The 23,658-nt window shown below is 41.2% G+C and overlaps 1 protein-coding gene across 6 annotated transcripts in view; it reads right to left on the bottom strand.

Moving 5' to 3' along the window:
• The window catches only part of MYO3B (myosin IIIB), a 482,588-nt gene that overhangs the window by 354,674 nt on the left and 104,256 nt on the right, over window positions 1-23,658 (bottom strand). For all 6 annotated transcript variants that reach the window (XR_015255300.1, XM_086718868.1, XM_086718870.1 and 3 more), the window contains one exon: window positions 3,168-3,313. Coding sequence is in view for 5 of the 6 variants with exons in the window: in XM_086718868.1 (XP_086574994.1) it covers window positions 3,168-3,313 (146 nt within the window). In the remaining variant the exon portion in view is untranslated. The remainder of the gene's footprint in view (window positions 1-3,167; window positions 3,314-23,658) is intronic.

Raw genomic sequence — 23,658 nt, 5'->3', positions numbered from 1 at the left:
TCGTTAGACAAGATGACACATGCTGACGGGTTCTGCAAATAGTGGATGCTGTCACAATCAGCAGATAATTTCTGTGTGTTTGCAATGTAGGAAAGACTGTGAGTCACGCAGCATTTCAAAGACAGGTCACGATTACTCCATGTGTCATCTTCTAACATGAAGGTCAAAAGAAAGGAGAAGGTGCCTCCAGAAGAAATGTAGGCAGAGGGGGGAAAAGTAAGGAGCCCTGTGTGCAGGCAAGTCAACCACATCCAGGCAGGTCTTGCTTCATGCTTTCTGACAGTGTCCAGGGAACCTGTGTAATTATCTGCCTGTTGACACCTGAGGCTCTCATCTCACATGTAACCAGCACTTCATTCTTTCCTAAGTCCTTCAGAACCTGTGAAAGTTGTATCTTCCCTGACTCAGTAAAGGTCTTCTTTTCTTCCCTTATTTGGTACTTATTTCCAGTAAGGAAGGTTGCAGGGAAGAGGAGAGTTAGGAGGGCCAAAGAAGGAAGCCACATACAATGTTCTGGATCCTAGAATACTCTGAAATGGACTTCATTGTTTAACTAGAGGGAATTCCAGAACAGCAAAGACGCTCATAACCAAATAGGAAAAAAACCAGAAGCCAAATGGATTAAACAGATTTTTGTCATTACTTGTCACTTTCTCTTCTCCATCAGGAAAGAAAATGCTGAAAGAATGAGAAAATGAGAGAGGGAGAGAGAGAGTACCCCGTGAAACACACAGGTAAATAATTTGAGTGCCCAGTTAAAATATATAAATGCTTAATTTTTCCACTCTCCATCAAAGAGTTTTTCTGAGGAAATGCACATTTTTAGCACTCAAAATTAAGATAGTATGAACACATATGCACACACACACACACACACACACACATACTTGCTTGGTCAATCCACAATACTTCATAAGAGCAATGCATAATTCTAATTGACAGGGTAATTTTTTTTTATTTTTTTAAATGTTTGTTTATTTTTGAGAGAGAGAGACAGAACACCAGCAGGGGAGGGGCAGAGAGAGACTGAGACAGAATATGAAGCAGGATCCAGGCTCTGAGCTGTCAGCACAGAGCCCAACGCAGGGCTCGAACCCATGAACATGAATGGTGAGATCATGACCTGGGCAGAAGTCAGACGCTCAACCAACTGAGCCACCCAGGCACCCCTTGAAAGGGTAATTTTTAAGTAAATAACTTGGGGAGTATAAGATGCTGTGCAGTATATGCAAATATGCTACATTTAAAAAAAAAAAAAATCCATCCTTCCTGCACAGGAACGTCAAGTTGGTTGTTAAGGTTGGGACAGTGGCAAGTATTCAGCACATAGAATCTCACTGAGGATCTGCTGACTGACTATTGTTGACATCTCCCAGTTTGATCTGATTCATCACTTCTGCAGGAACCAAGAGATGGTAAAAGGGCAGGAGATTACATTAAAAGGAGAAAAAGAAAGCTTCAACGTATGTTAGGGTAAGAATCCTTGTTTCCCCTAAGATCCTTTTCCAGCAATTGTCCTGTTCCTGGGATTCACCCTGTCCAGAAGCAGGCAGTGGGGGGAGGGAGCTTGGTTATTTGTATTTCAAAGGTCTGGGAGCTTCTCCCAAGATGAAAGAAGTGAAGTACTGAGATTATTAGAGATCAGAGACTTTGCTAGGCACAGAAGCAAGCCCAGAGGAGTCATTGGAGATGAACAGTCTATTTAAACACACACACACACACACACACACACACACACACACTTTCTAAGCTGCCTCACATTTATCACCGTATGAAATTTTTGAACAGGTGGTCTGTACACAAACACATACTTTAAAAAAGAAAAAAATATATACCCAAGTAGATGATGTCTTATCAGAAGTACATATATCTTGCTAATCAGAAGCCACACCTTAATTCTGATCTTTGGGAAATTATGTGACCACAGTAAATAAATGGTGAAAAGTTAATGATTTGTAAAAAATCAAAGCATACACACATACCATCCCAGACACCATTTCTCATTTTCTGACATATTACTGCATACAACAGTGCTTTTGGTCCTGCATTCGTACTTTGTTTTAAATGATCACCAGACTATTAATTTTAAAAGCCAGGAGCTTTGTCTGTTCTTCCAATCGCCTGGACTTGTGTTTGTACTTTGGAAAAAGCAAAAAGACCAATCCTGACTTGGGTGGGAATCATTTTTGGAATAATGGTGGGTAGTGGTTCACATCTGGATTAGGTATAAAACGATAACATTACGATGATGAACACCACAGGCTTCATCTGCATTTAAATAGACCTAATCAGAAATGCAAATTGCAATCAGGAGAGATTTTTAAAGGCTGTGTGATTGTGCAGATAAGGAAAGGTTAACACTTGCACTGTTAAAGTAGTTAAACAGCTCCAAGCCGGCCCAGAGCCTTCCTTTGAAAGAGAAATGTGGAGGGTACAAATCTCTTAATCTGCAACCCAGCCAGGACAGAGCTCGCCCGCCCGATTGCTTCCTTTTCGGTAACTAGAAGCTTAAGCGGCCAAACAGCAGTCCAATTCTGATGAAAGACAAACAACCAAATCTCTAGTTACAAACCCCTAATGAATACATACAATAGAAAATATACTGGCATTTAAATACCCTCCAAACAGACCTCTTTCAGCACAATGTCCCATTGAGATGGAAATCAGGGGATGGAGAGTAAGTCTTATAACTGATTCACTTAGCTGATGTTTTTTAGTGCTTCTCTGGGTGTATACGAAAATATAATACACATTTCTTAACCCCAAATTTTCCTGAATACTCGAGAAAGATTCCAATAAACAAACAGAATGACCAGATGTGATTATATAATCAAAAAGAGAAAATCAGCATTTAGAGAGATTATTTAATCCAAAATTGTATTTTTAGTCCTCTTGTGCAAAGCACAATAAATGAGTATCTCAGAAAAATCAGAGTACTGAAAATCTGCAATGGTTACAATATAGTCCTATTATTCTTTGGGATATGCTTTCAGGAACAGTCATCTTTCTTCCCCCACTCCCCCCTTTTTTTTCCCCAAAAGAAATACATTTTACAATTAGGCTTTCTTAGGTTTGGCCAGAAATTGTTTACGAACCACTTATTATCCCTCTTAACCAGACTCTTTCACAAAGAACTAATAAGCCAAGAGCGCCATCTTGTGTCATACCTTGGAATCTTAAAAAGCGTTTTCACAGGATGCATGTCAAAGAGGGGAGGGTCTCCATCCCCCAGTTCAATAGCTGTGATCCCCAAGGACCAGACGTCACAGCGAGCGTCATAGGAAGAGTCATACTGCTGCTCACAAGCAATGACCTATCAGACAAAAACAAGACACATCAACCCCACTGCCACCTCAGATGTCCTAAAAGACCCTCAGCCGATCTTAGCCCCCTTCTTAGTTCCCTTATTTACACTGATACTGAATTCCAGAGATAATAAGGTATGTGTTACCTAGACTTTATTTGTGTGTGATTAATTTATCATCTGGTATGTTCGTTAGCCTTTAAAAATGTGTCATTTCAGTACAATAAACATACACTGAATCCTCTAGGTACAACTGCAAGGGAAGAACAGTGCAAGGGAAGACACAAGAGTGGACACCTCACTGAGCCCACTCTGACATCCCTTAAGGCTTTGTCTGCATCCCTCACCTCTCTGCCAGCTGCTGAATTCAACAATGAGGAACAGTTGTTCACAAAGATGCTTGTTACCTGCACAAAATCCCCAGGAGTGTGGCCAATTGAGCAGAAAGATGTTGGAAGACTGGAAGACTGATGTGGTTAACCTAAAATAGGAACCACTCCTTCCCATCCCTTTTTTCCAGGAACATCTGCCCCCACCTCAAACCCCAACAACTGGTTTGTATTTCAGCAGCAGGTGCTATGTCAGTGACTGGCCTGACTGGATACAAGAGCAGCAGAACCAGAAAATGCCCCTGGGTTTGTCACTGGGTTGGAGACCATGGAACCTTGTGAGGAAATCTTTATCTTTGAGTCAAACATGAAAAGCTCCTCTACTCAGACTCAGAGGCTATCACAATGGGGTTGGAAGAAGGTTGGGGTAGGCAAGAGAATGAAAGAACCAGATGTCCCTACTATTTGACCCAGAGAATGGAAGAACCAAGCGTCCCTATTTGACCTGAAATCTGCCTTCTTAACCAAGGATGACCTTTGGCTATGGACAGACAGGTGGGAAACTTTGAGAGTCTGATGATGTACAGGTCCAAACAGCCTATGAGGTAGACAAGTGACATCACTGGAGAGCAGTGAGGGGCCAGAGCGACAGGCCTGCCTGCCCTGTTAGGCCCCCAGAAAGTATTTGGCTTTAACTCTGAGTGAGATGGGCCAACTGGTTGTGAAGAGCAGAGGGGTGAGATTTGGCTAACATGTTAGCAGGATCACTCTGGTTGCTGTGCTGACGATATACGTTGAAATGGGACACGAGTGGAAGAAGCAGAACCAGTTTAAAATGCTACTACAAGAATCCAAACTACAGATATTGACACAGTGAGAAATAATCACACTGATTACATAATTTTGAAAGTAGAGCCAACCAGATTGGCTGACTGGGGCTTATAAGAAAGAGGAATTAAGGACAAGTCCAGAGCTTTTGATATATGAGCAATTCCAGAATGGAACTGATATTTAATGAGACGGGGAAGACAGGAAGAGAAGCAGGTTTGAGCTGAAAGCAGGAGTTCCATTTAGGACATGTTAAGTCTGAGATCCCTGTGAGAATCCAGATGGAGAAGTTCATTTTAGCCAGGTAGGTCTTGTACCTGACTAATGACCTGGAGAATAAACGTGTGTTGTTTTAAGCCTCACAGGTGCAATATTACTATGGCAATGACAGAAAATTAACACACTGCTCAGACCCACTTAATTGGACTTACAAGGCCAAACGTGCCTATTGTCTTGCCTGAGACCTGATGCTTTTGCTCCTATAATTGCCCTCTACCCTCTCTTCTGGTTTCTGAACTGAAGAACGTTTTTCCATGTACCTGCAGCCCTGGCCTGATCCCAGCCCCATCTGATAGACTACCTGCCACAGAATATCCTGCCATACTTTTTACACATTATTTTCAAATGTGCATTCAAACTAAAGTTAAAATAATTCCAACTTCAGGACCAGAAGCCATTTCATTGCCCCACAAGACCTCACTTTCAACACCCCAATCAGGTGAGAAGTATCACTATTTTTAAAGATCTCCAGAGAAGGCTATTCAAACACCTTTCCTTTCAGAAATGACATCTCTAAACATGTGGGACAAACATAATTTTAAACCTATCAATCAGAGCAAATAGCTCACCATTCTTACATGTTCGTGTGAAGGAAAGAAAAATAAGACTGTCCTTCCCCAACAAAAGTTACAATTAAGATTTAAAGTGAACCTACAATAATTAAATGACAAACCACGGCAACTCTAAATGGCCTAAGACAATGTGTACTAGTATGTCCAGTGAAGGATATGGGCTCCAAATGCTTGGGATATTAGAGGGAGATCATGCCAGGGAAGCAAGACAGCAAAAAGCGTCTAGTGCCCAAACTCCACATCTTCAAATATGTTGGAGCTTGAGCACAGCTTCAAATGAAGTTGGAGGAAATTCAAATCAACTTCTAGCCATCTTGGATGAGACACAAAAGGTAGTTCCAAGAACCCATCCAAATGTGGGAATGGAGACATCCTAACGTTTCTCGAATGCAGTCGTAAAATATTCAAAACATTCATCTGGTTTCAATTTCTCTTTGCAGACAGACATTATCTTCAGTTCCATCTGATTGAAAAGTATCTTTTGGCCAAATCCTCTTCCCAAAACTCAGTAAGTAATGTGACAAATTCTTTAAGCTCAGCCTTCCAAAGAAGTTTACAGAAAATTTTGCTACTAAAATAATTCACAAATAATTACAGAGTGCCCACGAGCCAGTCATGGTACTAGGCCCCAGGGAGAGAGAAAGCTAAATTCACACTGAATTGAATCCTCATCATCATTCTGTGAGGTAGGTGCTATCATCACCTAGCACAGGTGTAGAAACTGAGGCACAGCATAAATAGCTTATCCATGGCCCACAGTGAGTCATTGTCAGGGCCAGAATTTGAACAGAGAGAAGAGACCAGCAAACAAATCATTATAATATGATAAATGTGCTACATAATAAAGTTTATGTTCAAAGAATGGTTGAATTATCAGCTTCTGTACTCATATTGTGAATAAATTAACCAGGTTTCTTGAGACTTTTGTCACCTAAACTCCATCTTCTCAGAAGGAATCTCTTTTTCAGGACCAGTCCTTCAGAGGAGTGAAAGACCCTTATATGGGCCACATGTGTGATGGGATTTACAGATGCACTCTAAGAGGATGCATCTCAACTAAGGTCAACACATCCTGGATCTGGATTCCTTATCTATCCAACACCAAAATCTACAACTATTTCTTAAGGAGAAGTAATCTCATTCTCCTTAGCATAGCATTCTCCTTGTTTCTAGGTAAAATAAAGCTGAATTAAGAATGCTGAGATGTCCCATTGGTCTTTGGTTTCCTTGCCCGGAGGAGAAGGCAACCTTTCAAAGAGCACTCTGAATCAGATGTTCCAGCCTCCCCTAAGGACAGTGGCAATGGCAAATAAGTATATGGTGCTCAGACCAAGTTTCCCAGGTTCTGAAAGTCATATTAAGGGGACGGAGAGAGACAGGGTGAGATGGCATTGACTCAGGCCAGGACCCCAAACACCTCATTCTTTCATACCTCTCCAACTCACCTCAGCCAGCCCAAGAAGGAGACCCACCAAGGCAAGTGTATATGTTCCTTTACCTGGAGCCTTTGCTTCAATCATAGCAGTATTAGTGATGTTGATAGGGAAGAGGGAAGAGGGAAGATAGAATAACCGTAAGAGAGAGCTCGGGGAAAGACCTTAAGGACTTAATATGCACAGAGATTTAATATGGGTGGTTAGGAAAAGGGACACACCCAGGAAGACTGACATTTTGATCCTGGGTGATCAGGAGAATGATGGTGCCATCAGGGATGTCAAGAAGAGAAGTCAGTTTGGCAGGCAGTATAACAAGTTCAAACTGGGTCTGAGTTCTACCCCTCACCAGATGCAGAAAAATATCTTGTGCTCTTTGGAACTCACTTTCTTTTCACATGTAAATGCAATAAGAAAACAAAATTCTATTAAGATCAGAAGCACAATATACTAAAGGGTAACAATAAAATACAAGTTTTCAGTGACTACCTGAAGTTGTATAATGCAATAAATATATCTTACATTTCAGAACTGAATAGATTTTAATCTCTCTATTGTTAGTTGCCAACAAACTAGTCACAATTTGTGGTTTTAATATACAGTTCTAAGTACCAGAAGCAGATACCAGGTTGTTTATCATGAAAAAATATGTGTATTTATCTTAATCCAGTGTTGTGAATAGAAAACCTGCTAATAAATGTCAATTTTACAAAGTATAGATTCTCCAAAGTTGATTTTAAAGTCCCACAGCATGTTGGAGGTTGATATGAAGAGAGTATGTCTTCTGGAATGTTCCATGAGACATATGTATGGACTGTTACAAAATGCTTAGTGTACCCAGTAAAGGCTAAGAACATAGCATTAAATGAATCAAAATGGAGACAGAGTCCTAGCACAGTAATTGCTAGTGGCATAATCGCTCCAAAATTAAAATATTATCTGAGTCTCAATGAGTTTCAGTAGCATATAAATCCCTACATACTTCTGCATAGCCACTTTTAACAATCTTCAATTCTCTGACATATCAGTGAGTGTTTATACTGTTTCTGATTTTAATAAATAGTTTTATCCACTTGGTGTTAATCTACCATTAACCGCATCATTTTTTTCTGTCTTAAAGGAGCCAGAGACTTGATGATCTCATCAAAGCGACCCTTGAAGTAAACAGAAGTAACCCAGGGTGAGGATTATAATCCTTATCTTTCTTCCCTCCCTGTCCACATCAATTTGTGGCACTCTTCAGAGAAGCTATGTTGAAAATCTTCAGATTGGAATTAGAAAATCTGAACTCTTGGAGCACCTGGATGGCTCATTCGGTTAAGTATCCTACTCTGGCTCAGGTCATGATCTTGTGGTCCTTGAGTTCGAGCCCCACGTCAGGCTCTGTGATGACAGCTCAAGAGCCTGGAACCTGCTTTGGATTCTGTCTCCCTCTCTCTCTGCCCGTTCCCCACTAGCATGCACGCGCACACACGCTCTCTCTCTCTCTCTCTCTCTCTCAAAAATAAACGTTAAAAAATTAAAAAATTTTAAAAATAATAAAATAAAAGTCTGAATTCCATTATTAACTTCATTACTCCATTATTATAAATACAGCTGAGTGCCTTTGAGCAAGTCCCTTGAAAACTCTGAGCTGAGTGTCCTTAGTTATAGGGCTCTCACTTTCTACAAAGTGGCAAGGTGGTAATGAATGATCTCTGCTATCCCTCCTGCTCTCATACTCTATGGCTTTACAATTTCCAAGTAAGTGATTCTGGGACTGTTTTCAAACAGACAGGCTAACCTCTCCATGCAAATTAGCTAGAGTGAACAGTAGATTATTCTGGGGTGTGAACCAGAAGGCTGGAATTTTTTTGTCAGGAGATTTTATTGCCAATATTTTGTAAAAGGTCTTAAGGTCTACGAAAAGATGCTGGTTGCTGTGATAATGCCTATGTTAGGGAAGATGAGCTTCAGTGACAGAGCAATTGTTTGGATGCTGGTTAATGGAGCATATCCAGTTTCCTACCTTGAAATGCAAACTTACAGCTCTTCTAGTACACTTAGACCACACTGCTGCTTATTTTAGGAAGAGGAAAAGCACTAATGTTTGGATTACTAACAATATCTATGCATTAGAAGCCACAGTGCCCAATGGCCATAGCTACTTTAGCCAGAGGTGGGCTTGAGTCTCCCAAATGTGGGTCATTACCACCTTGGCTGCTAAAAACTTTTCTTTCTGGAAGGGCATGAGAACTAGAAATAAGTTTTCACTAAGAGTTTAGTTCCACTGGTCTTTGGAGCAAAGACTGCCAGTCAACCCTCTTTGTTAGGGCAGTATTTTTTAGCCTTCTTCAGGCTAACGAGTTCCAAAGTTCCAAACTCTCTAAATCTGCCTGTCACTCCTCCCACCCCACAGAGGGAGCACCTCCTCCACTCTCCTGAAGGAGTTTATGGGGTAAAACTGTACCCACCACTTGATAACACAACTGCTTTGACAAATATCATCTCCTTGTCCACCCTTAGGCATAGAGTTGGTTGATTTCCATTGAGGATGGCTGACCCTTTCTTCAGTTACCAGGGGAATGACAGAAAAAACAACTGTCAGTAGCATCTGGATTGTGGGAAAGGTTTGTACTCCTGGTTGGTCAAAGAAAATCCCAGAGCCAGGCATCTTCATTGTGGTTCGCCATCCCCTCACTAGGTTACTTTAGCAAATTACCTAATCTCCCTGCACCTCTTCTTCCCATACAAACCAAGCAACCCCTTTCTCTGGGCCTTGTCTGAAGTACTGCTTATGAAAATGCTGGTTACCCACCGTTTTCTATGGCATCATAATGTTAGTTGTAGATATCACGGGGTCAATGATGCATGCATAACATCTATTTTATTTACTTCTTTAAAACTTTTTGCAGTCTCTAAAATGCCTAGAGGAAACATGAATTATTTCTATAACAAAAAAGAGCAAATATTGTCTGTTTTTTTTTGTCTTGAAAATGTGAATAAGTACTGCAAAGTTTGCTTCAATTTTCAAGGGAGTCTTTCTTTCAGAGTATTTGCTGGCTATTGAGATTCTTCATCAACAAGTTGGCACGTTAAAGGAGTGTCTTGGTCAGAACACTAGGTTCCTGTGAGACTAATACAAGAAGAGTTAAATTCGTTTCCCAACAATATCCCTTTCTATTGTAACCATGAGGCTGGGGTTACTACTCTCACTTTCTCAGGCCATCACCATCCCATAAAATGCCCCATGATTAGAGTTTCATTTCAGCCTAGGCCAAAACTAGGACTTGCTGATAAAGCTTTGAAGACAGGAGTGAGATCCACTTTCTATCTCCTACAAAAAGACTTGGGCTTTAGAACCTGAGGGAACAGTCTCTCCTCATCTCAAGGTATTCATTATCTGAAAAGAACACCTGTATTAGATTAGATGTAAAGGGGATAAAAGACAGTAACACATGAGCTCCTGCATTCAGAAAACCTAGATTTTTCCAACAAGATATTTAACTTATACCATGTATCAAATTATATATCAAAGAGCTGCTGGGCTGAAATCTCTTTCAATAATGTGATTTTAACCAATACTCTTAAGTAAATATTATAGAAGCACCATCTAACATAAGGAAAAAATATTCTACACTCTTATAAAAACTAACTTACCAAACTTAAAAAAACAATAGATCCTATTCAGACGATCTCATTTTCCCACTAATATTTTAAAATGTCACCAAAAATACAGTTAGGTTCGCCTTATTTGTTCTAATTTCTCATCTTACTAGAACTGATTGTGTGATCTACAATTATAACCAACGCTCTATATTAAAATTTCACTCAAGTACACAGGCAAAATGTTGTTATTTCAAGAGCTAAATTCAGCTTTGAAATCGGCAAGGCAAACAGACCTAAAGCTATTAATCCTTGGCTGACCTTGAGCCCAGAAATGCAGTCAACACACTGGCAAATAAGATGGGCTGAGAGGGAGGAAGGCAAATAGGTTTCCTAATTTTGCTTATGTAATTTATGCAGCATAATTGATACATGTTGTTGATCTTAAAGATTTCTAAAATAGAACTTATCTGGAATTAGAAATTTCAGTTATAAATATTCCAGTGGCAAATATTATTCATCAGCTTTACATACAAAAATCTTAAAGTGTTACAAGCTGAGATACTAAATAAACAAATGAAGTCTCTTCCCTTGGATGAAATATAACTTCAATGGAGGATATATTTGAGATTTGCTTAAATTTTTTTTCCAAAAAGGAGGTGGACTAGAAGAATTGAAATTGATGAGGTTGCCTTTTTTTTTTTTTTTTTTGGTTCTTTTATAAAACTCAAGGCTAGCATTAAATCTATATTTTGTACACTGAGAAATTGCCAAAAATAAGTTAAATTATACTGTCCTTACAAAATTCAGGAAGGTCTTTAATTAAAATATGATGTTCTACAAGACTTTGCTCAGGATTGTAAAATTCAGCTTATGCCTTTAGAGAAATAAAACAAGGTTCAAACTAATGCCTGTACAACACTAACTTCCCACCATGGTAGTAGAGGATAGAGGGGGACTGGTTCTGGGTTTTATGCCAGCACACAACAATTTTTGCATTTAAATTGCCCAAAACCAAGGGGCGCCTGGGTGGCTCAGTCGGTTAAGCATCCGACTTCGGCCCAGGTCATGATCTCACGTTTCGTGAGTTCGAGTGCCGCAACAGGCTCTGTGCTGACAGCTCAGAGCCTGGAGCCTGCTTCAGATTCTGTGTCTCCCTCTCTCTCTGCCCCTCCCCCACTCACGCTCTGTCTCTGTCTCTCAAAAATAAATAAATGTTGGGGCGCCTGGGTGGCTCAGTCGGTTGAGCGTCCGACTTCAGCTCAGGTCATGATCTCGCGGTCCGTGAGTTTGAGCCCCGCGTCAGGCTCTGGGCTGATGGCTCAGAGCCTGGAGCCTGCTTCCGATTCTGTGTCTCCCTCTCTCTCTGCCCCTTCCCCGTTCATGCTCTGTCTCTCTCTGTCTCTATTTTTAAATAAATAAATGTTAAAAAAAAGAAATTTAATTCCCCAAAACCCCAGAAATGTGTCACTTATTCCTAACTATGTGATAAGCCCCATATTCAAACTCAGGACCGATATTCACAAACTCCTTTATGAAAGATAAATCAGTGTGCCCCAATTTTTGTATGTGTCTTCAGTACTCAAAAGGTTCTGAATCCATGTGAGGACACAGCAAGAAGATGGCATCTATAAACCAGGAGGCTAGCAGGCCCTACCAGATACTGAATACGTTGACATGCTGATCTTGGACTTCCAGCCTCTAGAACTGTGAGAAATAAATGTCTGTTGTTTATTTAAAAAAAGAAAAAAATGCTCTAAAGGAGCACATTTTCTTGGAAACCCAGGATAACCCCACTGCCCTCCTTTGTTCCAGCAGCTTCCCCTGCTGGATGGATGGATGAATGCTTAGAAGGGATCTTAGGATTCATTCAGCCGCCTTGGAAACTGAGGTCCCAGAGTAGGGAGACCTACTGTCACACAGCTGGTTTGTGGCCACACCAGGAGCAAGCTCCATGGTTCCCCCACTAACTTCCCGACTGAGGCATCTCCTGAGAATTCTTACTAAACAGAGAACACTGGGTCATTGCCAAAGCCATTTCAGATAGCCACAGCCACAGTAACTTCCATACCGTGAACGTGTAAGCACACCTCCCACTCACGCAGGTAGATTTACTGCCACCTCTTGCTTCCTTGCTGCCCCTTTCCTTTGCCAGCTAATGCTCCATTTCTGCCACAGTACAGTTAAGGAAATAAAGAGCAGCAGTTCTACAATTCAGTTCATTTTACTGCTTGTTAGGCCAGTGAGGAAACAGATTGAGAAAGGTGAAGAAACTTGCCCAAAGTCACACAGCTAGTAAGTAATAGAACTGAAGCATGAGCCCACAAATTTTATTTGATTTGAAGCAAATCGAACAGAATATCTGAATGCTCTAACATTCATAAAGGCATATCTCTTTATTTGCAAGTAGTCTCTGGATTTTGTTATCTCACAGGCTGATATCACCATGCAAACCAGGATGCCCTTGGGAATGTCAAACATTCCTACCAGAGAGTGATTTCCTTTAACTTTCTAAAACTATAGACAGTATGGAAAAAACCTGGGACATAACAGAGCACCACAAATACTAGTCTTCCCACCCTCCACCTGATCCTGCCTCGCCCTACCCCAAGGCTCCTCTAGGATCCCAATCCTAATGCTGAATGGGACCAGCCTGCCTTTGCTTCCTTCTGACAGCTCAGTGACCATCAGGCAAAAGACAAAATGCAGAATTTGGCCTAGGGATGAATTCCCCTTCATGGGGCTGAGCCCCTCGGCCCTGGGCAGGGCAGTGGAGGCATTGATAAGAGGATAGCCACCAGGTAATTTGGGACTCGGAGCTCAGGAAGAGCTGAGGCCGGCTGTGACAATCCTTCAGCAAACACTTCTGCCCCATATGAGAACAGTTTGAGCCTTCTCACCTCCCCAGAAAGGGGTAGGAGGACAGCCTGCAGAGCTCCAAATGTTCACAGAGGCCAATATTTTGATGTTTCTTGCTCAGTACTGAGCAGGGGAAGGTGGGGTGGAGGGGATATGAGGCCTCTGCTCTGGGCCTCACATGCTTCTGCACGTCTGGAAGCTGAAGCTCTCAGAAGGAGTCCTATATTTAGACCCTCCAGGAGAAGGAGATGATATGTCACCACCACCTCCAGGACCAGCCCCCCACCTCTGCACTGACATATGACACATGACTCAACTTCCCCTCAGAGCTCCAGCTGAGAGGGTATCTATTGGTGGAACTGAGGTTAAGGCTAGGGCCGCACTCAGTCATTTCACCCTTGCCCTGGGCCCTTCACCCCCCAGAGCCCCAAGTATCTAGGCTGTGCTTCAGGGTTCTTCAAGGCAGAACCACTGTGGGAATACAGGCAGGGTCAGCCCAGAACAAGAAGGAAGGGAATCCCTCTGTTTCTTAGAAGCTGACATGGGAGTCTGAAGGGAATCAGGGAAGACAAGGCTACAGAATCTCTGGAATGAATGTTTTGGGGGAAGACACACAGGTCTACCAGCCAGTGATCCGGGTTCTAAACACCTCAGTTGAAACTCCTGACCAACCAAGGCCTGCATTTCTTACAGTGATGTGACTGGCACATGGGATCCCAATAATCCCCAGCCATTTAAAACCGAGTCCAGTAAAAATGGCCTTTTTTCATCACTTCACCCTTACTGAGAGAGACCATATCTTCATTATCAGAGGAACACCAGAGCCATGGAACATGTGAGCTAGAAGACACCTTTCCCTCTGTAAAATGTAAATGTTCTCTGAAAAACAGAAGAGACCTGGAAGCAGCAACTACCCAAGACAATCCTTTCTTCTTACAGATGAGATCAAGTTTAGGGAGGAGTGGTGTTCAGGCAGTATGTGCCATCATTTTTTAAAGCACTTAACATGCCAGGAACTGCACAAAACATGTTCAGTACATCATTTAATTTTGTCCTTTGAAACTGTTTTCTTTTCCCTTTCTCATTTTACCTTTTTTAACTTCCCATCTTACTAATCATAAATAGTAGTAACTTGCTGGAGGTAAGTAGGTACCTATCATTTGCTCCCAGGTCTATGTGACTCCAAAATTTGTGCTCTTAACTTTTTTACCCAAACTGAAGCCATATTAAAATAACTGAACCACAGTTTTTTAAAATGAGTGGCAGACATAAACCTAAAATCCAAATATCCTAAATTCTGTTCTGAAGAACTTTGTCATTTTTTTCCCCAGATCCTTCCCTAGGGCATTAAGCATACTGGCTTCTAGTGTCATGTTGAAATATTATATTTTTCTCAACATATTAGAAAGCATAATTCTTATATAAATAATTTAAAATTGAAAAGATTTATATCTTATCTGGTATGCTGGTGGTCACAATTAAACAGTTTGCTCTAGTATAGTGGTTAAGAGGAAGAATTCTGGAGCTAAATAGCTGGGTTCAGGTCCTGGTGGCATCACATAATACCCTGCTCAAGAACAAGAATAGTACTTTCTGTAACTCATTTACTTCATCTAAAACATTGCATGGTAATAGCACGTACTTTATGGAGTTGTTGTGAGGATTATAAATGAACTAATTCATATAAAGCACTTAGTAACAAAAGATATCTACACTCTTATGTTTATTGCAGCATTATTTACAGCAGCCAAGATATGAAGCAACCCAAAAGTCAATCTATAGATGAATGGATAAAGAAGATGTGGTATTTACTGGGGCGCCTGGGTGGCGCAGTCGGTTAAGCGTCCGACTTCAGCCAGGTCATGATCTCGCGGTCCGGGAGTTCGAGCCCCGCGTCAGGCTCTGGGCTGATGGCTCAGAGCCTGGAGCCTGTTTCCGATTCTGTGTCTCCCTCTCTCTCTGCCCCTCCCCCGTTCATGCTCTGTCTCTCTCTGTCCCAAAAATAAATAAACGTTGAAAAAAAAAATTAAAAAAAAAAAAAAGAAGATGTGGTATTTACAGACAATGGAGTATTACAAGGCAATAAAAAAGAATGAGCTCTTGCCATTTGTGACAACATGAATGGACCCAGAGGGTATTATGCTAAATGAAATAAGTCAGACAAATAAAGACAAATACCATATGATTTCACTTACAGGTGGAATCTAAAATACAAAAGAACAAGGGCGCCTGGGTGGCTCAGTTGGTTTAGCACAGCACAGAGACTGCTTGGGATTCTCTCCCTCCCTCTCTCTGCCCTTCACCTATTCTCTCTCAAAATAAATAAACTTAAAAAAAAATACAAAAGAACAAAGCATACACAAAGCCATAAATACAAACAACAAACTGGTGGTTGCCAGAGAGGAGAGGGATAGGGCAATGAGCAAAATGGCTGAAGGGAAATGGGAGGTACAGGTTCCAGCTATGGAATGAATAAGTCATTGGAATGAAAGGTACAGCATAGAGAATATAGTCAATGGTATTTTAATAGCATTGTATGGTGACAGATGGTAGCATAGTGACTGTGGTGAGCATAGCATAACATATAGAGTTGTTGAATCACTATATTGTACTCCTAAAATTAATATAACATTGTGTGTCAACTATATGTCAATAAAAAAATAAATAAATAATTTCCTTAAAAAAATAAAAAATAATGCACTTAGTACCTGGTGACTAGTAAGCACTCAATAAATGCTAACACTTATCTGGGGACCAAACCCATTAGCTAGAGCTTAGGGAACAAAAAAATGATAATAACGACAGTAATAACATTTTAGTTCTATAGTGTTTTATGGCTTTCTGAGCCCTTTGACACAAAATATCTCATTTGTCATCTCTCGTCTTGGCATGCCAAAGGAAATAGCATTATCGTATCATTTAGCTAGGAAAGGCATAATTAATGAAGGCAAGAGTGGTTGCAAAAAGCCTGTGATATTTCTGCATTGGTGTAAGCTTGTTGTTATGGCAACCGTCCCCTGCCAACGACCCTTTTCCAAGCAGAGAAAAAGACCCAGTTTTGGAGCCGTCACAGCACATCTGTTTCTCTGCTCAGCTGATTAGCTCTTGTTTGCAACAATGAGCAGATGGAAGTAAAAACAAAAAAAAAAAAAAAATTTTTTTTTTTTTCTAAAAAAGAAGCAAATGTTTACTTTATCCACAAGTCTGCTTTCTGATACAGAAACAGACCTTTAGCAGTTTTAGTAAGATGCCAAGTAAACTGAATCCTTAATATATGGGTTGCTTCTCTCACTGGTAGGACTACAAAGTGTAGTCAACTACAAATTACAGGTGACAGGTCCTTCACGTATGTCTTTTAAAATGATGTGTCTCAGGAGTACTGATGCATAGGGGCACTTGTACTCCAATGTTCATAGCAGCACTCTCAACAATAGCCAAATTATGGAAAGAGCCTAAATGTCCATCAACTGAGGAATGGATAAAGAAATTGTGGTTTATATACACAATGGAGTACTACGTGGCAATGAGAAAAAATGAAATATGGCCTTTTGTAGCAACGTGGATGGAACTGGAGAGTGTGATGCTAAGTGAAATAAGCCATACAGAGAAAGACAGATACCATATGGTTTCACTCTTATGTGGATCCTGAGAAACTTAAGAGAAACCCATGGGGGAGGGGAACAAAAAAAAAAAAAAAAAGAGGTTAGAGTGGGAGAGAGCCAAAGCATAAGAGACTGTTGAGAACTGAGAACAAACTAAGGGTTGATGGGGGGTGGGAGGGAGGAGAGGGTGGGTGATGGGTACTGAGGAGGGCACGTTTTGGGATGAGCACTGGGTGTTGTATGGAAACCAATTTGACAATAAATTTCATATATAAAAAAAAAAAAATAAAATAAAATAAAATAAAATGATGTGTCTCACACTCCAGTTTCAGAGTATTCTTCCGCTATATCTCTGCAGGTCTTTGTTGTTTGAGCTGTCTCAGCACACATTTTCCACACTGAACACTCTGTGTGAATACATTAAAGTGAAAGAGTACAAGGCTGGTGGGCTAGGAAACCTGAATTCTAGAACCAAGACTGAACTATCTGAACTATCACAGAGAATAGCCTCTCCCTGCCTTAGTTTCCTCATCTGTCAAATGGGACTTGCATGCCCATGCTCTTGGAAAAGCCAAACCATTCCTCTACTTACAAGGTATGTGAATTCGGGCCTGACATCTCCTATGCACTTCTTTGAGCCTCACTTTCCTCAGTGGTAAAATGGAGAAAATAATGTCTAATATAGAATCAAATAAAATAATGTGTTAAATATCCTTATCCTAGTTCCTGATACATTGATGGGTCCTCAGCAAGTGCAAGTTTCCTTCCCACCATACGCATGTTTAGCAGGTACGATATTCAAACTGTCTGACATTCAGCTGGAGCTCTTCCTTGAGGTCCCCTGCTTGCCAGACATTACCTGCAGGTGTTAGACCATTAGGAGATCTGGGCTCCCAGGGAAAGAGACAGGCACCTCTGGTGGCCGAGGAGCACTCAAGGGGCCCTGGATGCCAACCACTTACCATCCAGAATGGAAGTCTTTCAAAAATTTCCTAATCAGCACAGCCACACCTATGCATTACCAGTTACTATAAGGCATAATTTTAACACAGTCCACAAATGTCCCCCATAAAAACAATAATGACAACTTTGGTCCTTTTTGTTTAGTTTCAGTCATTTACAACATTCAGTTTAATTCTTTGCTATGTGTGATGGTGGGAAAGGAAGACGGAGGATCAGTTCCCCCAACTACCCCCCTCTACCATCATCATAAATAAACATAAAGTAGGCTTGTGTCCCTTTTTTGCTACAGCCCAGGATATTACCAGGCAAGTATATGATGCAAACACTAGCTGAGCAATACCAATCCTGACAATGGGCATGGGTTCCAGTTCAGTGAGTCAAACATACAGATAGATTCTGGTCACTGTTACTCACCTACCCTACCTACTCAGTGTCCCTGAGAACACAGCCTGGCAGAGGCTTGGATTCTTACATATAAAGGCAATATAATCATGCCTAACTGGCATCCTCACAGGTAGGTGTGAGCACTAAAAAAATATATTTGTAGGGGCACCTGGGTGGCCCAGTCAGTTAGACATCCGACTTCAGCTCTGATCATGATCTCAAAGTTCACAAGTTCGAGCTGTGCGTCAGGCTCTGTGCTGACAGCTCAGAGCCTGGAGCCTGCTTTGGATTCTGTGTCTCCCTCTCTCTCTGCCCTCCCCGACTCACACTCTGTCTCTCTCTCTCTCAAAAATAAATAAACATTTAAAAAAATATATCTGTGAAAGTTCTATGCAAATGTGCAACACTATTATGCATATTATTTATTATAAGAAATTGGCTGTCAGGAGATAGTAGAGGAGAAAAGAGACAATAAACATAGCTAATGGGAAGACTGTATTAAAAAAATATACATGTTTAAGATATAGGCTAAAGTAAGAGTCCAGGAGACCAGAGGCTCAACGTATACAGAGGGTTGAGGGAGGTCACCAGAGCCAAACATCTCAGGAGATAATAAAAAATTCTTGGCCAGAGATCAGGTAGGACAGAACAGAATTCTGAAGGTGTTAAGCCCCCATGTGGGAAGGCAATATGTTATGCTTAGTACATCCAGTAAGAACGATGTTTGCCTTAAACACCTGAGGCTGAGAGAGAACAATATGTATGTGTGTGCACACTCATGCGTGCATGTGTAGACAGTCAAAGCTGAACTCTCTAAGCTAATACCTGTAACATGCAAACCTGACCTGTAGGTTCCAAATGACTGACTGATTGCCCTGGAAACTTGAATTACTTACTACAAAGCAGGGGTGCTAAGTATTTGGAGGGCTGTTATGGGTTGAATTGTGTTTCCAAAAAAAATATTTTAAAGTGCTAACCCTCAGAACCTCAGAATGAAAACTTACTTGAAAATAGTTGCTACAGTGGCACAAAAACAGACACATAGACCAATGGAATAGAATAGAAACCCCAGAACTAGACCCACAAACGTATGGCCAACTAATCTTTGACAAAGCAGGAAAGAACATCCAATGGAAAAAAGACAGTCTCTTTAACAAATGGTGCTGGGAGAACTGGACAGCAACATGCAGAAGGTTGAAACTAGACCACTTTCTCACACCATTCACAAAAATAAACTCAAAATGGATAAAGGACCTGAATGTGAGACAGGAAACCATCAAAACCTTAGAGGAGAAAGCAGGAAAAGACCTCTCTGACCTCAGCCGTAGCAATCTCTTACTCGACACATCCCTAAAGGCAAGGGAATTAAAAGCAAAAGTGAATTACTGGGACCTTATGAAGATAAAAAGCTTCTGCACAGCAAAGGAAACAACCAACAAAACTAAAAGGCAACCAACGGAATGGGAAAAGATATTTGCAAATGACATATCGGACAAAGGGCTAGTATCCAAAATCCATAAAGAGCTCACCAAACTCCACACCCGAAAAGCAAATAACCCAGTGAAGAAATGGGCAGAAAACATGAATAGACACTTCTCTAAAGAAGACATCCGGATGGCCAACAGGCACATGAAAAGATGTTCAGCGTCGCTCCTTATCAGGGAAATACAAATCAAAACCACACTCAGGTATCACCTCACGCCAGTCAGAGTGGCCAAAATGAACAAATCAGGAGACTATAGATGCTGGAGAGGATGTGGAGAAACGGGAACCCTCTTGCACTGTTGGTGGGAATGCAAATTGGTGCAGCCGCTCTGGAAAGCAGTGTGGAGGTTCCTCAGAAAATTAAAAATAGACCTACCCTATGACCCAGCAATAGCACTGTTAGGAATTTATCCAAGGGACACAGGAGTACTGATGCATAGGGGCACTTGTACCCCAATGTTCATAGCAGCACTCTCAACAATAGCCAAATTATGGAAAGAGCCTAAATGTCCATCAACTGATGAATGGATAAAGAAATTGTGGTTTATATACACTATGGAATACTACGTGGCAATGAGAAAAAATGAAATATGGCCTTTTGTAGCAACGTGGATGGAACTGGAGAGTGTGATGCTAAGTGAAATAAGCCATACAGAGAAAGACAGATACCATATGGTTTCACTCTTATGTGGATCCTGAGAAACTTAACAGGAACCCATGGGGGAGGGGAAGGAAAAAAAAGAGGTTAGAGTGGGAGAGAGCCAAAGCATAAGAGACTGTTGAGAACTGAGAGCAAACTGAGGGTTGATGGGGAGTGGGAGGGAGGAGAGGGTGGGTGATGGGTATTGAGGAGGGCACCTTTTGGGATGAGCACTGGGTGTTGTATGGAAACCAATTTGACAATAAATTTCATATATAAATAAAAAAAAAAAAAAAAAAAAAAAGAAAATAGTTGCTACAGGTGTAATTAGTTAAGATGAGGTCATACTGGAGTAGGGTGAGCCCCTAATACAATATGACTGGAGACCTTATAAGAAGATGGCCATGTTAAGGCAGAGACAAAGAGAGTGCCATGTGACTACAAAGCCAGATATTAGAGTTATGCAGCCACAGGCCAAAGAATACCAGATTGCCAGCAAACTGCTAGAAGCTAAGAAGAAGCCAGAAAGGATCTTGGAGGCTTCAGAGGGAGCACAGTGACACCCTGATTTTGGACTTCTAGCCTCCAGAACGAGGAGATAATAATTTTCTGTTGTTTTAAGCCAAGTTGGTACTACTTTGTTATGGCAGTCCTAGAAAACTAGTATGGAGTGGACAGTCCTTGACTCCAGGACAGGAGAAGAACCCTCTTTAACTTCTTGGCTGACCACACGATCAGCCTCATGGAAGTAAAGGGGGGTGTCTATTTGTACCAAGAGTACTTTCACTGGTGGCTACTGGAATGCTGGAGCTACTACTGCCCCTCAGATACTCACAGGCAATGTTGTCACGACTGCCTCCAAGACAGTCCCCAGCAGTGAAGCCATGCAGCTTGCAGCAGTCACAGCCTGGATTTTGATGGCTTTACTGAGCTGCTGAACCAACACACTCTGCAACCACCTACCTCTTGCCTTCCCTGGGTCGTAGTACGTTACCAATATACTCAGTTTATAAAAAATTGTACTGATCTTGACTTTTATTGATTTATTTTTTTGATCTTGACTTTCAGATTAACCCTTTTACTACGCTAGGCAGTATTTCCCCAGGAGCATTGTTTCCAAGTACTATCACCCTAAGAGCACTCCCTAGAATTTTTCTTATTCTATATGGCTGAGCTGATACCGCTTTTACCCAGTATTTTTCAACTTTAGTAGTATCCAAATGAGACACTGAGAGGAAATAAGTGGAGAGTGTTGACAACGTAAGTCAGTTCACACTACAACTTTGAGCTGTCCCAGTGAACTATGCGTTTGGACTGTTCATCAACATTTGGTTGTGGTATGGTCACATTCCATTAGCTACCTGGTTTGTAGTACAAGCCTATTTGAATTAAATATTGAAGTTACTCAAGCTGGTGAAATAAAAATGGAAACAAAATTGGGAAAAGAATAATTCGGTTCCATTTCTCAGAATTAAACAGGATCAAGGATCTTTCAGCTGCATTTTCAAAATAAAAGCACTGGTCACCTGCAATGATTTCATTCCCCTGGTATTGCCATTGCGTACATTGTTGCCATATTTAATCTAAACACCACTTATTCACACTAGAGAAGTAAATGTATATTAAGATCAATATGCTATGCAGGCCATCACTTGAAGACAATGTTCATTTCAACCACTACTGATTATACTTCCAAGGACTGCTCTTGACCCAAAGCCTTGCTCACCAGGGAGAGCACACGTTTGTGGAATTGAACTGACTAATGGAAGACTGTTCCTGTGGACATATTTAGGGAAAAATAGGAAGCAAAAAGAAGCCTTGTTGGAAAAAGTAATTCTCCATTTAGAAAAAAAAATGTGATAGGGGTTGCCTAGGGGCTCAGTTGGTTACGCCTCCGACTCTTGGTTTTGGCTCAGGTCATGATCTGACGATTTGTGAGTTTGAGCCCCATGTCACGTTGAGACCAGGCTCCACATCACACTCCGCAATGACAGTACAGAGCCTGCTTAGGATTCTCTCTCTCCCTCTCTGTCTGCCCTTCTCTGCTCACTCTTTCTGTCAATCAAAATAAATAAATATACTTCTAAAAAAAAATAAGAAAATAAAAATGTGAGGATTGTGCAGGCTTGAGTCCCAAGAACTGCAGCCTAGAACTCAGAGCATACTGGGCACCAGCACACATCCTGAGACAGTCTTTGAGGCATGCACGAGCAATTGGGCACTTGCTCCTGAAAGGCACTGTTGAGGTTTCCACACCGCAATCTGCGTACTCCTCAACTTGACCACTACAGCAGGTAAGATGGGACACTGGCTTTTCCCTGCTGATAACACAACCAGCTCCAGACAATCTGGGCAACAGAAGCTCACCACAAACCACAAAACTGCCCCTTACAGAAACAGTCCACATATTTTATTCAACGTGGCTAAAACTGAGAAGCCACAAACACCTCATGAGAAACGTACGAAGCCAAAGGCAAGCTTCTCTTATTTACATTGTGTGATTCTAAGAATACCAGCTTGCTGTTAGAACAAGAACAACATCTTCTGTGTTATGCCACCCTAAATGTGAGTTGAGTAGCCTCAGTTATGCTTTCCTTCAATAACAGATCAATCAAAATCTACAGAGAAATGTTTTAATACTAGTTGTAAAGCCTCCTCAAACTACCCTCCAATTTCATCTTCTCCTTTGGCTTTTTTTTAACCAATGGATTCATTCATCCAATAGAGGCTTATGAGCACCTACTCTGTATCAAGCACCATGCTGAGAGCTAGACATCCTAAGACCCTACCAACAATTACAATGGGGTGATCATAGTATACTAATGGAGACTAAAAGGTTGCAGTGGAAACTTAGGGATAGCAGCCTCAGTGTCAGCCATGCATTAGGGAAGGTTTCTTAGGGGATAGAGATGCATTTGAGCTGAGACTTGAAGACTGAGAAGGAATTTTTCAGGGGTCTGAGGCCTAATCCAGAAGATATAGCAATGCGTGGAAGGGTCAAGATGGATTTGGGATGAAGCTGTTCACTACTGTTGAGGCTTAAGAACAAGTAAATTGGGGAAGAGTAACCTGAGATGAGACTGGACAGGTAGACAGGGGCTGGAATATGAAGGGCTTTGTTTACCATCCAAAGGAGTTTTGACTCTGTCCTACAGTGTTACTCAAAGTAGGGTTCACAAGGTCCCTATGAAAATTCTTATGTTTTTGTTTCTGCTGCAATGATGACTTTATTAGTAATAAAATCAGAGAACAGTGATAAAAACATATTCCAAATATGGATGACCATTTGCCTCACAATTTCAGTGCCTGTATTTATGTTTATTATTAAGTTGGCATAAGCCAAGAGACATGTACCAGTTAGAGACCAAAGGAGATGCTGTTTGAACAAAGATCAC

The sequence above is a fragment of the Puma concolor genome, chromosome C1 (assembly GCF_028749965.1).
Source record: "Puma concolor isolate L17-30 chromosome C1, mPumCon1.1.hap2, whole genome shotgun sequence".
In the NCBI taxonomy this organism is placed as follows: domain Eukaryota; kingdom Metazoa; phylum Chordata; class Mammalia; order Carnivora; family Felidae; genus Puma; species Puma concolor.
The sequence above is the reverse complement of the archived record's forward strand: the minus strand, read 5'-3'. Positions and strand labels throughout refer to the sequence as shown.